Source organism: Limanda limanda, chromosome 2 (genome assembly GCF_963576545.1).
Source record: "Limanda limanda chromosome 2, fLimLim1.1, whole genome shotgun sequence".
Classification (NCBI taxonomy): Eukaryota; Metazoa; Chordata; class Actinopteri; order Pleuronectiformes; family Pleuronectidae; genus Limanda; species Limanda limanda.
The window spans coordinates 21671604-21685924 of record NC_083637.1 but is presented as its reverse complement, the minus strand read 5'-3'; the positions used below and the strand labels follow the sequence as shown (position 1 = coordinate 21685924).

At 44.0% G+C, this 14321-nt stretch overlaps 1 protein-coding gene across 2 annotated transcripts in view; it reads left to right on the top strand.

Moving 5' to 3' along the window:
• Positions 1 to 1309: 1309 nt before the first annotated feature.
• Positions 1310 to 14321, top strand: part of mxi1 (max interactor 1, dimerization protein) — a 31549-nt gene continuing 18537 nt past the window's right edge. Inside the window, exons 1-3 of one of the 2 annotated variants that reach the window (XM_061092026.1) lie at positions 1310 to 1650; positions 4286 to 4388; positions 8493 to 8522. In XM_061092026.1, coding sequence (XP_060948009.1) covers positions 1419 to 1650; positions 4286 to 4388; positions 8493 to 8522 — 365 coding nt within the window. In that variant the 5' untranslated portion in view covers positions 1310 to 1418. Of the gene's footprint in view, positions 1651 to 3524; positions 4066 to 4285; positions 4389 to 8492; positions 8523 to 14321 lie in introns of those variants that run through there. The other variant, XM_061092033.1, reaches the window with a different exon arrangement.

Sequence of the window (14321 nt, the reverse complement as noted above, 5' to 3'; positions counted from 1 at the left end):
GCTTGTCTATTATGTCCACTCATCCCTCTGACATCATAGCCCTTTATTGCAGTGTCATATTATTTTACTTTCATTCTCTCTTACTGTGTTACTGCCTCACTTGTACTATTTAGATTATTACGTACCATGGTACATCTAACACACAACACATGACACAAGACGTTTTTTGAAGTGAAGTTGTTACATTTACTCATTATATAATTGAATGCAATATGTGTGTACATTTTTAATATAAATTGAATGCTCTTTCAAGAGTGACTTGTGTTGTTTTTTATATCAGTTAAAGTCTATCAGGTATCCGAATACATCAATACATTAAACATACCACATATTCAACTAAATATGTTTTAAGTAAGGTAATACATTTATTGAAAGTCTACTTGTGCTGCTAACATATCACAATCCATCTAACAAACAGCATATGCAACAAGATGGGTTTTGAATACCATAATTATATTTACCCATTATTATATTGAAATACAGCAATTAGCCAACATTTCAGAGAGATTAATGCAACTTTTGATCAACTTTAAGAATGATTTGTGTAGATTCTTACATCAGTTGGCTACTTAAAGTCACATAAGAGTCCAATAAAAGCTCTAATACTGATAGCAAAGTACAGTCAAGTCAAGTCAGATTTATTATCCCACCAGAGGGAAATTGTATCACAGCCAGACCATAAAAATTACAAACAGGCGATCATAAATACAACATGAATACCAAATACCAGACAGATGACAGGGAAGAAACAGATCAACATATTACTACAGAGGAAGATAAAGTCCAGTGTCAAAGACAAAGTGAACTGGTGACATCATATGCGCAAAATCAGCATAGTCTATTATTTACCATACATACTAATGAGAGTTAGATTTTTGTTTTTGTTGCTTTATTGATAGGAACTCATATGAACACATGTACAAGATGCTGTTGTAACTGGTTGTAACATCTTTACTAGTACTGCTCTGTTGTTGCATCTCTCACTGCCATCATATTGCTTCTTGCACTAATGTGATGCATTCACCCACTAATAATGAGAAGGAGATACAGATGATGTGTAGAAATGCTGTAATGATAAAGTAATGTTCACACATACTGGGGAATATTTATGTAGTCATTGGTGTTTTATCCTGTGTATAGAAATAGCAGGGCTACCGGCGGGCACAGGGACCATGTGGACTGCTCCTGACACAGCGAGGGGGGAGGCGGGCTCTGGTTTTCTCATGCACCATCATCCACTGACATTGGCCACTGCTCCACATTAAACACCCCTGCATTCATAAAACAAGGGGAAAAAAGAGAAAGACGAGCCATCTGACACAAGAGCAGCGTGCACGCGTCGCACTCCACTGAGCTCCAGCACGTCCCCGCAGCACAAAGACTCACAAAGACTCACAAAGTCACAGGAGGAGGAGAACATGGCCCAAAGTGAGAGCCAGGGGAGAAGTTTGCAGAGCGAGGAGTTCTTCTTCGACTCCGACGCGTCGCTGCTGGACCAGCCGGATTTCGACATGTCCAGTTGCGCCTTCAATGACGTCTTCAGCAACTCCAAAGACTCCCACATGGAGCAGATCAACACTTTTCTGAAGAACGTGCAAGTTCTGCTGGAGGCCGCTCGGTTTCTCGAGAGCGCCGAGAGGAAGGACGGAAGTGAGTTTGATTTCTGCTGCCTTTGATCCTTTTTTTTGTTCTCCTCCCAACTAATATTTCTGAAAAAAAACAAGACTTTCATTGTCAAGAGCCTCAGACAACAAAGGGCTGATTTCATTCAACTGAAGCACCAGAGTATTTCCTATGAGCACTGCCTATGCCTGGGCACCTGACTCATGGGTCGCTTTTACTCTGTGCACTTTAATTCTGTATTTCATGGACTCTGTCTTAATCTGCGTTGTGTGCAAGTGGGGCTCTGTGCATCGCTTTGCGTCTGCACAACTCTCAACTCCAGATCCTTCATTTTGAGCCATCAGCATATAAAGCAGAATGACATAATGATTATATATCTGTGTGTCTGTGTGTGTGCGTGTTGGCCACCACAGTGATATGATAAAACTGACCACATTGCAGCGCCATCCAACTCCGATAGGGATGATGTCATTGTGCCCCTGCAGACTGGATCGAAAAAACTGAAAACTTTATAGATACAACGCGTCGCACATAGCTGATTGGCGAATCTGACGTTTATAGGACACATGGATCGTCTGGCTGCTTCATTCGTTCCTCCTGAATTAATAGGGAACTTATAAGGAATGTATGATCCATGTAGGGTTGCTTTAAGATCGCATGATCTCTCAAATTGTAGATCCTGACCTACATCTGCTCACATGGGGGGATGAACTCAAAGAAATGCGACATTAAAAAACGATTTATCATGATGCCCCCATTTCCTTTTCAACGTGCAATGCTTTATTTATATCAACACTGGAGTCGAGGTTGTTTTTTATGCCATCGTTTCCATTGAACACACGCATCTGTCCGTGCACGGCTCTTTCCGTGCAAAGACAGGGGCTTATGTGCTAATGCAGCGCTGCAGATGTCCCCTGGGTAATGTCATGTATCTAATAGAACGTGGGAGTTGAGCAGGGGGCAGATCGCAGCTCCTCCGCTCCTCTCATCTCGATTGTTTGCTTCCTGCTATTTGTGGGTGTGTCTCTCTGGCTTCCACATGGCGCAAAGCTGCCCGCTGGTTGGCCAGGCCCGAGCTCAGCCCCCGACGCTCGTCAGAGCCGCCGGCCAATCAGGATCCCGCTCGGTGGCGACGTCACGTGTTGCTGGGCCTGGCTTCAGCCGGCGTGGGCACCCCCAGTGCCCCGGTGGATCATGGGACTTGTAGGGTGACAGAGGAGAGCGGCGTTAGGAACTGGTGACACACATGGAGTAAACGTGATCTGTTATGATTGAGGGGCTGACTTAGTTGAGATTAGCTTTCTTTTGACTTTGCCAAATAAAAAACCTACAATGTAGCGTAATATATTATAATATAATATATCGTATATATAGTATATATATATATATATATATATATATATATATATATATATATATATATATATATATATATATATATATAGTATATGATATATATAGTATAATATAACTGGTCCGTGGTCAAAATATATCGTTGAATATTTCACTAGTATCTTTAATGTCAATGTTTTTTCCTTTGACATGTGTCTCTACATGAGCCCCCAATTGAAACGAACATGAATAATCACCACTCCATTTATAAATAATTTCTCTTGCCCTTTAAATCTGCCCCCATTGCTTCTGATCATCCATCAATCTGCCCCGGCGTGATTACATCTAAACCATGCAGCACCGCGGAATGTGTTTGAGTCGATTAATCGCTCTAAAGTCTGAATTCAACCCGGAAATAACGAGTTTTGTGCACGATTGACAGTAATTCACCAGGGCGGAGAAAGACTGCGTTTCCCAGAGTGCAGCGCGGTGAGCTCCCCGCCCCCTCCCCGCCTGCTCTGCGCCTGTCAGCTGTGCAGCAGGTAAACAAACAGGAGAGCGGAGGAAGCGAGCAGCGGCGGCTCTTTGCTGGCTCCGGGCTCCTTCGGGCAACTTTTATATTCTTTATATCCGCTTTTTTTTTTTTAAAGGACAATCAATACCGTGTTTCCTAGAAACTTTTAATACTTTCATACGCTCGTTTTTCGACCTTTTCGTACGACTCGCTGGCATGGATTGGCTGTAGCTTGCTAGCTTGGAAAAACTGGATTTTTTTTTTCCTCTCCCCCCCCCTCTCTCTCTCTCTCTCTCCTGCTTTTCGACAAAGGCTTCCGATGAGCCGGCGTAGACACCAGACGAGATAATAATCATTATTCGACTTGTATTTATCAGCGTTTTTAACAGTAAAAATCAGTTTAGTTATATCTGCTGCACCGTCTTCCCTGTATTTAAAAACAACAACCCGACCTGTCGTCGTCGAAGCCCGCGGAGCTAACGTGAAACCCTGCAGGCAGAGCAGCTAACAGCCCGGGGGGAGGATGACGGAGGTTCAGCTGATAAACATCCAACGGTTACTGGAAGCTGCGGAGTATCTAGAGAGGAAAGAACGAGGTAATTACACCTGTGTGAACGGCCTGTACACACTTGTGTCGCCTGCTGGGGAACACGGGTTCCTCCAGAAAAGCGGAAGTACGGTCAGCAGATTCTATCCGTGACCTGCACATGATCACGATCACAACACACAGGAGTGTTTTGGTGGTGCACACGACCGAGGAGCGAGCCCAGTGTCCTCACATGCCCCCCTGCTAACTACACGTCCTTCTCTCCACAGAGTGCGAACATGGCTATGCCTCCACGTTCCCGTCCAACGAGGACACCAACTACCAGAGGCAAAGGAAATTCCGGAATAAGAAGTTTAGCAGTAACCACAATCGGTAAGGAAGTGCCCCGCTGTGAAGTGTCATCCCCTGGGGAAATGTATCTTTAAGATGTCACGACTCGACACCTTATGTGGTGAATGGTGTGTTTTGAGGGCAGCATGTCAGAATCATAATTCGTTTTTTTGCCACGTATATTTGCATGTATTGGAAATTGCCATGGCTGACGTCTTGATGGCTGCAGGGTTCGATAAACAACAGAGAGGCCACCGTGGGCTGACTGCAGCGATCACACACCCTCCTGGTGGTGGAGAGGAAAAAAGAAAGTTTTGCAAAAGAAACAAGACAAAGATGAAGTGGTGGTGAAACGTGTCGGGGCTTGTCTAATTGTTGTGTGCATCGGTGTGGGGGGGCGGGCAGCAGCTCCTCTAGCTTCTCATCAGCTGATTGTCAAACGGACTGCAGTGGTTGAGGTTAGGGACCGTGGTTAAAGAGTTGGCTCCGATAGGGAAGAAAAGGTCTCCTCTAACGTCGTGTCTTCTGCTCAGTCCTGGTTTGATACACACATCACCTATTGTTTTATTTTCAAATGAAGGTTGTTAAAGGTTTTTGTGACACTCGAGCGTATTTTTTTCCGCATGCCACGTGTATTCTACACCGGGGAGAGAGGGAGGTAGTTTTGTGTTATGCCCTAAAATGAAAAAGCTGCTATTTATGGCTGGTGTTGTTTGCAGACATCCAAAGGTGACTACGTGGAGCCTTTTCAGGACTCGTGATTTTTTTTGTTTCACTTCTGTTTTACGAAGAAAAGCACTCGTGCACTTTTTTTGCATGCATCGGTTCAAAGCCGGTGATGTGGTTTGTTTTTTAAGAACATAGGTTTAATAATCTATTTTTTGTGTTCTGTCATGTCACTGATAATCCCATCATGAGCTGTCACTTAGATTAAGGCCCTCATTGTGCACAGTGCTTTCACTGATGACACAAACTTGCATTCAGTAGTCAGAGAGGCGGGCGGGGATCTCTCAAGTTAAGACCAAATGTGATTGTGGTTTCTCTTGATGTTAGGCTGCTTACATTAATCTGCTCATTGACAGCCATACATCAAATGCAAGCCCCACACTCTCTCTTTCTCTCTCTTTCGGTTTCTGAGCCTTTTAATATTAATGCAACAGCGGGACACAAACAGGAACTGCGTATTACTCATCATGGGCGCAGAACGCAGCCTAGTTCTGCATAGCAACAGTCATATTCAGATATACTGTAGGTATGAGGCGATATTCATAATGTCTGCTCAGGTTTGGTCCTAATAGGAAAACTCTACAATACAAGAAAGCATAGTCTAATTGTGTTTTAGAATGGTGTACTTGTTCATGTTAAATTAAACCGTAGCAAAGCAATAAGATATTTCTCCTATGGGGAACAACTTTAGAATGGAGATGAGCACCCTTGAAGGATTTTAAGATGAGACCGTGCAGGAATAATGTTCGGTGTTGGTTTTGCTCTCCACAGAGACACGTTCACAGCTCACTTAGTGAGGTAACACCATTTAGCATCTAACACCATTTATCAGCCTCATATCGTGGAGCAGTTCATTGCATTCCCATTGGAGCTGCACACTTCACAAACCAAGAAAACAGCATTATATGGACATCCCAGGTGCTGTCAGGGTCTCTAGCGCTCTACTATTATTCAATGGTTCTTTTCATGGTTTGCCAGCATAGGTGAGAAATCTTGGTAATTAGTCCGAGCTTAGAGCTGTTTTAACCACCTCACACTGTCAGATTACAGAGTCTGCAGAAATTACTCCTCAGCCCAAGAGGTCTGGACAACCCTTCTCCAGCTTAATCATCATCTCTGCGTACGCTCAAAATGACAATGTCATGTTAATCAGACCTTGTAGAGATCATAATACATACATTATAATAATTATATTATCTTGACATTTTACTTAAACATACATTAGATTGCTTTCTGGCACTCGCTCGCTCCCGCTTTAGATACCTTCTCCTTCCCTGTGGCGTGTTGAGGCTTAAAGTGATGAGCTTATCGGACTCTGTCCCCTCCTGCCTACTGTTTATAGCGGGGTTGCTTTATCTCAGTGACCCACTCTGTGTGTACTCATATGCACTCGCACAAACATACACACCTACATAAAGGAAATGCTGCAGATGTGTGTGGCGTTGAGCCTTTTTTTTAATCTGTATTGCATTGTTGTTGAAGTCCAGACACGCAGATATCTGATTCAGAAGGCAGGGAGAGGAGCTTGTGCTGATAACAGCCCATAGGACAGAGAGCTGACTTAGATTGATCTCTCAGAATAAGAGGCCATACCGAGATTAAGTGTGTGGTGTTTGACTGGGGGGGGGGGGGGACCAGGGGTGAATTGAGGCCTGTTTCATTTTCAGATTAAGAGACAGCGAAAATTACATCAGCATGTCACTAAAAGGGACTTCCATGTGTAAAGTTATCTCTCTATTGAAAACAGAATATAATAACTGAAAGTCTCCTCACATATTCCCACTTTTTTACCCACCGCCATTTCCATCTCTGAAGAGACTCTGTCTTTCGATTTCCTGCTGTCATTTTTTTAAGATGAAGCAGTAATTTTGAAAACAATTCATTGGTACACTGCTTGATGAGGCCACGACTAATCGTCCCCCCGCACAGCACTTCTTAGATTCTTCAAGAGTGATAATCAGCCAGAAAGCTAACATTGTTAAACACCACACTGACACACTTTATAGTGACATGCTCCAAGTTTGGAAAATATTGCAAATTGGCATGTGGGTTGCCTTGCAACACATAATTAGTGCACAATGACAGCTGATGACGCAAATTGGTGCACTCTGAAATACTCATCTGCTGTTAGCAAAACTATCTCTGACTCACTATCAGCTTCAGTAATCAGTGGATGGACTGCGATTAGAACGTAATTATATGTCGTTTTCAAAGCCTGCGTTCAACACAACAAGGCTGTGACTGCACTAAAGAGATGTCGCTGGTTTAGATAGATCAGTTTTTTTTCTTTTTCTATGTGTGTGGCTGGTGTGATGCATGGCACAGTTATGCATGATTATAACAAGGTTGTGGAATATGTAAGTTGAAATCTGTTAAGAACACGAGTTTGAGCACTTAAACTGGCCATAGAACTCACCACATTGAGTCAAGTGCGCTCCCACATTTGACTACACATGCAGTCTTGCATACCCAACAACATGAACAGTAATGTATTCTAATGTGGACATATGGTGTTTTTATTGGTGTGAATTATTAAACACCAAAAATGATTTCCTGCGAGGCAGGGCTGATTTTGACACACTCGACCACAGCTTTGAACACTCCTTTGTCCCGCTTTCTCATCCCTCTTTACCATCTTCTTCTCCCATTCTTATCTCCGGTTTTATCCATATTTCCTGCCTCCATATCAACAAGATGGCAGCTTAGCTGACGTGCAAAGTGTGTTTCAGTGTCGTGAACCCACAATATCGAGAAATTCTGTGTAAATGACTCAGAAGACGCCCCCCCTGTCTCACACACACACACACACACACCCCCTGAAGCAAGGCTGAGTGCAGTGTGTGTGGATGGGAACTCGGCCATTTAAATTATCAGGAGGAGGGCTTGTCTCCCTTCAGTATGTTGCCACACAAAGACTCACTTAGGGACCAGCTGATTCACTTTACATTATTAACAGAGTGCTGAACCCTGGGTGCTGCATGCAGAGGACGTGTGTGTATGTGCGTGAAAACTTCTGAGAGCATAAGTGGCTGCAATGACACACACATGCACACACACACACAGAGTTGTGCTGTGCATTATTGAAGAAGAGGCTGTATAATGCCACAGTGCATGCCCGACTGTCACATTCTGTTAGTGTGAAGGCTCCGGTGTCCTGGGTTTAGAGTTCATCTCACTGAGGATGAATTAATAATTTCATAAATCGATTTGGACGAGCTAATTTAGTGTGCCCCCCTCTCTCTCTCTCTGCCCCTGTTTGTCTACCTCATGTAGTTTTATTAAATAATGAGACCATATTTATCCAGAGTGTAGTGCCTTCTCAGGAGGAGCAGGTACTATAGTTCTGTACTTTTCTAGTTAAGTATGAAAAAGTCTACATTAGCTCTTTTTGTGATAACCTCTGTTTTTCTTTCTCTGCAGGTCGACACACAATGAACTGGAGAAGAATAGGTGAGTTGGCATAACATTTTCAAAACACTTGGCTTTTTAAATCATAGAGCAGAGCCTACAGTCAATCAGGTTCTACTTTCATTTTCCCCACAAGATTATTCTAATAAGCACTTCCTGCTCTTCAGGTCCTGAAAAACAATAGTAAGCGGTGACTAACCTGTGTTCAGTTAAGGACATTCAATCCTTTTACCTCATTGTTTTCCCCCTCTCACACACACACTCTTTTGTACCTTTTAAAACTTATGCAACTGTTTTGTTGCTTAGGGCTCTGAGTCATATGGGTGCATGCAGGCAGAGCTGGAATGGATAGTTTAATGCTTATTTTGATACAAATATGTTTTTTTCATTGGCATGTAGTAGTGGAAACAAAGTCAGCCCTACATCTGGACAAAATGTCCTTTCAGTGTTTTTCAAGCCTGAACATGGTTCTATCCGGAGTTCTATCTCCTCATTCAAGATGGTATCCGCAGTGAAAGAAATGTGGAGCATTCAGGGGGACCTTAGGTTTTGAAGGTTTTCCACATCCTCTTCTGAAGAGAGCAAACTCTGGTTTCTTAGAAGCCCTTATCAGATTGAGTCCACCACCCACATAGGTTAGCTTGCTGGTGTTTATGTTGCGTGACTTTGCAGGGCTCGAGAGTCAAGCGGTAAAGGGTTTTCTTTAACACCATAAATAAGAGCGGCTAGACTTGCAGGATTTATGGTAAATTGAAAAAAAAAGCTTTGCCTTCCATTTCATTATCTCAGAGGGTGTGGGTACAATGAAAGGAGGTGGGAGGATGGATCCATTCAGTGTAATTACATATCACCTCGGCCTGTTTTTCTCACCATTCTCCCTGGCAGCCTCTCCTAAATGAATGGGAACATTGGAAGGAGAGGCGTCCAGTGAGTTAAATATAGACAAGAGTTGATGTGTCATCTCGGTGCTCGTGTGCGATGCCCCACAAGGCCGGCCGGTCCACTGACTGGCCTCGGCAGATTGCGGCACAGGTTGCGATTTTTTTACCAATGTTCCGCCCACACAAATACTTTTTTTTTTAAAAAGCTGCCAGCACAGTTGTTTGTTCCTACGACACAGTGTGAAGGCTGACTCTCCCCCACATTTTTGCAGGCAACCTCTCTATTTTGTTTTGTGGCCATTTGTGGCCGAGAATCATCTCTGCCAATCAGAGCAGAGTAGTGTAATGACTGACGATGACAGAACAGAAGGAATCACTGCTTTCTGAATCATGGTTGCTGCATTGTAATGAACCATTAAGAAGATAATTTAGTGAAGCAGCAGAATGAAACTCTATACATCATGAAACTAATATAGCTAAATTAGAATGAAGAGACTTACAAGGTGATTTACCTATGCATTCGTGTATGTGACAGCATTAGTTTCTTTTTCCGTCTTGTGAACTACATCCTTTGAAACTTGTTTATTCTGCCTCCTCCTGTTCCTGGCTCCACCAAACTGATTTGTGCAGACTCACACGGGCCTGCAGCAGAACAGAGTGGGCCAGGAACAGACTGTCCTGTAAAACACTACACTACCTCATCCAGATACTTGCAGCCTGCTTCCCCCCCCCTGCTCCAGTCTTAGTTTTCAGAACGACACAGCGAGCTTGATGTTGTTGCTTGCTAGTTGAACAGCACTAAACTAATTCGAATTTCCATTAGCCCGGGAAGACGGCAGAAATTGAAATGGTAATCCATCTTTTAAGAAGCACACTTAAAGTCAGAATCGTTAATAATCCCCCCCCTTTTGCCAGAAGTTAATCCAATTCCCCTTAAGCACATGCCCCACTGTAAGCTATATGTATCAGGCATAGTTGTTCACCCGAGTATGTCAGGCTTATTCTATGATTCCACAACAGCAGCAGGAACAGCAATCGTTCCATTCCAGCAGACTTTCGAGTCTTGTAAATTGGAGGCCCCTTTTTCATGGTTCAGTCCGACTGAGGCCCTTTTTCTACACTTACCAACCCCTATATATCTGCTGCCGGCGAGACGATTTGCCTTGCATGGCTACCACAGGTCTTGATAACCCCTGTGACAAGCAGACTCATCGTGACAGCAGAGACCACAGGATGGGGATTAAAGGCGCCGAAAGGGGAAGGGGGGGGACGGACATTGTAGATGCTCACACTGTGCAACGGTACCAGATAATGTGGAGGCTCCGTCTCTTTGATCATGTTCTTCCTAACAGCCCTATTTCAATTCCAAATGTCACCGCTAAATTACACTGCCTTAGTAGCAGTAACAGGAAAAAGCTGCATGTGGCTGTGTCGCCTCTTTGATCTCACAGCCTTTCGCCAGTAAGTCCCTTCTCCTCTACACATGTTGATACCAGATTCATAGCTCAGGAGAGTCATTGGTTGATCCTTGTTTTTTATGGAGAGGATTTGTTTCACAGTAAAGACAAAGATGGCTCAGATTCATGGCCGTTGTTTTCCCTTTTGGGTGATGACTCTGTTTATGGATAATCAATAACACAAGCTCTTACTTGTTACAACAAATCCACAGGAACGGTCACCTGTCATGTACCTTCCTCCTCCAGTGTAACCTATTCCTTTTAATATTGTGTATCAGGCCAGGTTCATTATACCCACTACCCAGACAGTGGCTGCAATATTAGCTTTTCTGCTTGAGTCTTTATGACGGGAGGTGAGCAAACAGTGTTAGTTAAACACCCTTTAGCATGTGCTTGTGAAATATTAAAAAGTCTCAGTCTTGTCCATTATAGTCAGGAGCCTGTTGTCTTTGGGTGGCTGGTAATGGCTCAGTTGTATATGTAATACTAAATGAAAATATGATCAACATTGGATTGTTGTGGGGGTTCTTGAACGTCTGTTTTTATTTTTTGTCCATGCATGTTGTGAGAAGGTTTCTTTAGCTGCTGATTAAATCTGATCAGCGTTTCAGCAAACCAATAAGCAAGCATCTTCCTTATACCAATGAATCTAATGAAGCTTGTGATTGGCTAATAATAAGAACATGTTATAGAGGCAGAGACAGGGCTCACATTGGCGTTTTGAGTAGCTTGACTATGTTGTGCATCATATAGTCGCTATGGAAAAAATGTGTGGCTCCATTTTATCCGACTTGCTGCCGCTGGTGTGCGATTGAATCAATGCAAAAAAGAAATGCTAAGACCATCAGCTCAAGGAATTTGAATCACTGAACCGTCATCCAAGTCAAGGTTGTACATTCAAAGTCGGTATTGAAAATCTTAAAATGATCCCCAGCCCTTCCACTGAATATAGCTCGATGTCACAGATTCTGTTGGAACTCTTTTCATGCTTCTCTATTCTTCCTAACCAGTGGTCTATAAACTCACTACTGCTGTTCCTGCCTTGGGGTAGGATGCGCAGTCAAACATGAATAAGCCTGGGCTACATTTTCCCTGGCTGTGCCGAGGCTCCTTGAAGAAAGCCAAACTGCTTCACCGGGCTCTCTGTTGTCCGCAGAGCGAGTGCAGCCTCTTCTCAGGCTCTGCTGCAGGCTCTGTAACTGGGACCATTTGTTCTGATCAACGTGACGACTCGTAAGCTTTTCTTGGCTCAGAAAAGCCGCTTAAGGGACTTGATCTTTGGTCTGGTGAGCGGAGCTAGAGCACGCACACGTGCTGGGGCATGCCCTGTCCCCCCCCCCACCCCACCGGCGCCCCCACCCCCGCCACTCCTCAGGCCACCCGGCGCTAGTCCTTAATAGCCTTGCTTGGCATTGGCTTAGCTGACAACAATGTCAGAGGACGAGGACATAATTGACAGGCTGATAGGATGAGCAGCGGGATAGGTCAAACACACCTGACTAAGGGATGTCTTGGGCAGCACGCAAGCCTGATCCACAATCAGTTTGTGTACACAGTAAGCATTTCCGCCCTGTAATTAACATAGTGCGACGTGAGCCAGTATCAGGGTAAGATATTTGCTGCAGCCACCACAAACATTCAGAAGGTGACGAATTGTGGCAGGAAGTTTCCCCTGTTTATTCTGTATACTTTGGCAGTTTAACTACTGGTGCGAACAGGACAACGTGTACAACAGGAATGTACATATTCACCTCAGCCAAGACATGGACAGTAAGTTCATAAGACAATTTCTTTAACGTCAAGATATTGGAAAATCCACAGACCTCAAGGGAAATGGTTTACATCAAATGTTTCAGTTTTTCTAATCTACAATTGTTTTCATTAAAATAGCTTGTTATAGGGTGTAGCTTCATGACACATTTAATTGAGTGTTCTCCAAAATCAACTTGTCTTTTGTCCTTTTGCTGTGATTTTAGTATCAAATGCTATAATGTGAGATTGAAAGCAGTGTTTTGAGAAGTGTCGAGTGAGAACTCTGATGATAGGAGAGCACACTTGGTTTGATTCTGTGGACATTTCTTATCGTTCTTGCTGTCAGACGGTTGAAGACTGTCTAGAATCGGAGGTCACCAGTATTTTGCCTCACATCCTCAGAATCGATTGCCACACAGATGTTCTGCAGACAGGTGTAGAGACGGCCCCACGCAGGGAGACTGGATGTCGGCACTTGAAGGCTCGCCCATCACTCACTTCTCATCCCGCTTTTATGACCCTTGACTCATCTTATCTTGGCGCCTTCTTGTTGTGCCCTTATCCTGCAAAAGTGCACCCAGACAGCATTCTTCGGAAGGACAGCGTAACCAAACGAATTAAGGACGGACAAGCATACGGGCGTAGTCAGCAGGTTTTAGCCCAGGCTGTGTGACTCAGAGCCTGTTTTAATTCTGACGGACTGAAATAGGATCAATTCGTTTGTTGGTGTTCAAATGAATAATCCTGAAGCAGGGACTGTATGTTCAGTCTGAACTGCAATCTACTGCAAAGTGTTCAGTTCCTCCCACGCAACGTGCTGTTCAACCTGTGCCATTAACGACACTGTGTCGGGCTTGTTGATATGCCCACTTTGGCGCTGTTGGATGAGGTTGCTGGTACATACTGTTCCAGGAAGAAACGCTCCTGTTTTGCTTCCTCCTTCCTGGAGCAGCTTGTCATGTTAGCAGCTGAGCTTACTTAATCTGCACCCTAAGGAGAGGGAGAGAGAGAGAGAGAGAGAGAGATGAAGATAGAAAGACGGGGAAAAATAGGATGCTCGTTGAAGATACAAGACAGCGTCAATTAGGCTAAATCTGACTGTGGCTTTTATTTTTAGCTGTACAGCTGGGGAAAAAAGAGGGAAACACCACTGCTTTCTGGCCAATCACAGTGGTTTGTGTTTCCACCAATGACAGCCAAGAGACGAAGAAGCAGTAAGAGAGGTCCCCATCCTCACTCCCACTCAACTGCTAACTCACATCCTTACTCATCATTAGAAGCATATGTCGATTGTCACGATTCACCATTTCCGTGTTTAGATCTGCGATTAACCCCTAGTGGAACAACCTCCATGCCAACTTGGCTAAGTCCCTTATAGAGATATATGATGTTTAACCTGGGTGAGTGAGTGTGTGCATCAAATATCGATGTGAACATGTGGATTAGACGCCTACCTCTACCTGCTTTTGGATAAAGTCAAACACATCCATCGCTGAAAAGAGTCTATGGTCGGTCAGGGCAACCCCCTCCCACGCGCGCACACACACACACACACACACACACACACACACACACACACACACACACACACACACACACATATGTCTGTGCGCCTCCCACCCTATCCTGCCCCCAGAGCCAACATCTGGCTGGATCTTTATGTCTTTACACCAAGCCCATTTTAGGAGAAAAGGCATTTTGAAGTCATAATCCAAAGCTTTACCCCTCACCCTAAAAGTAGCAAAGGGCTA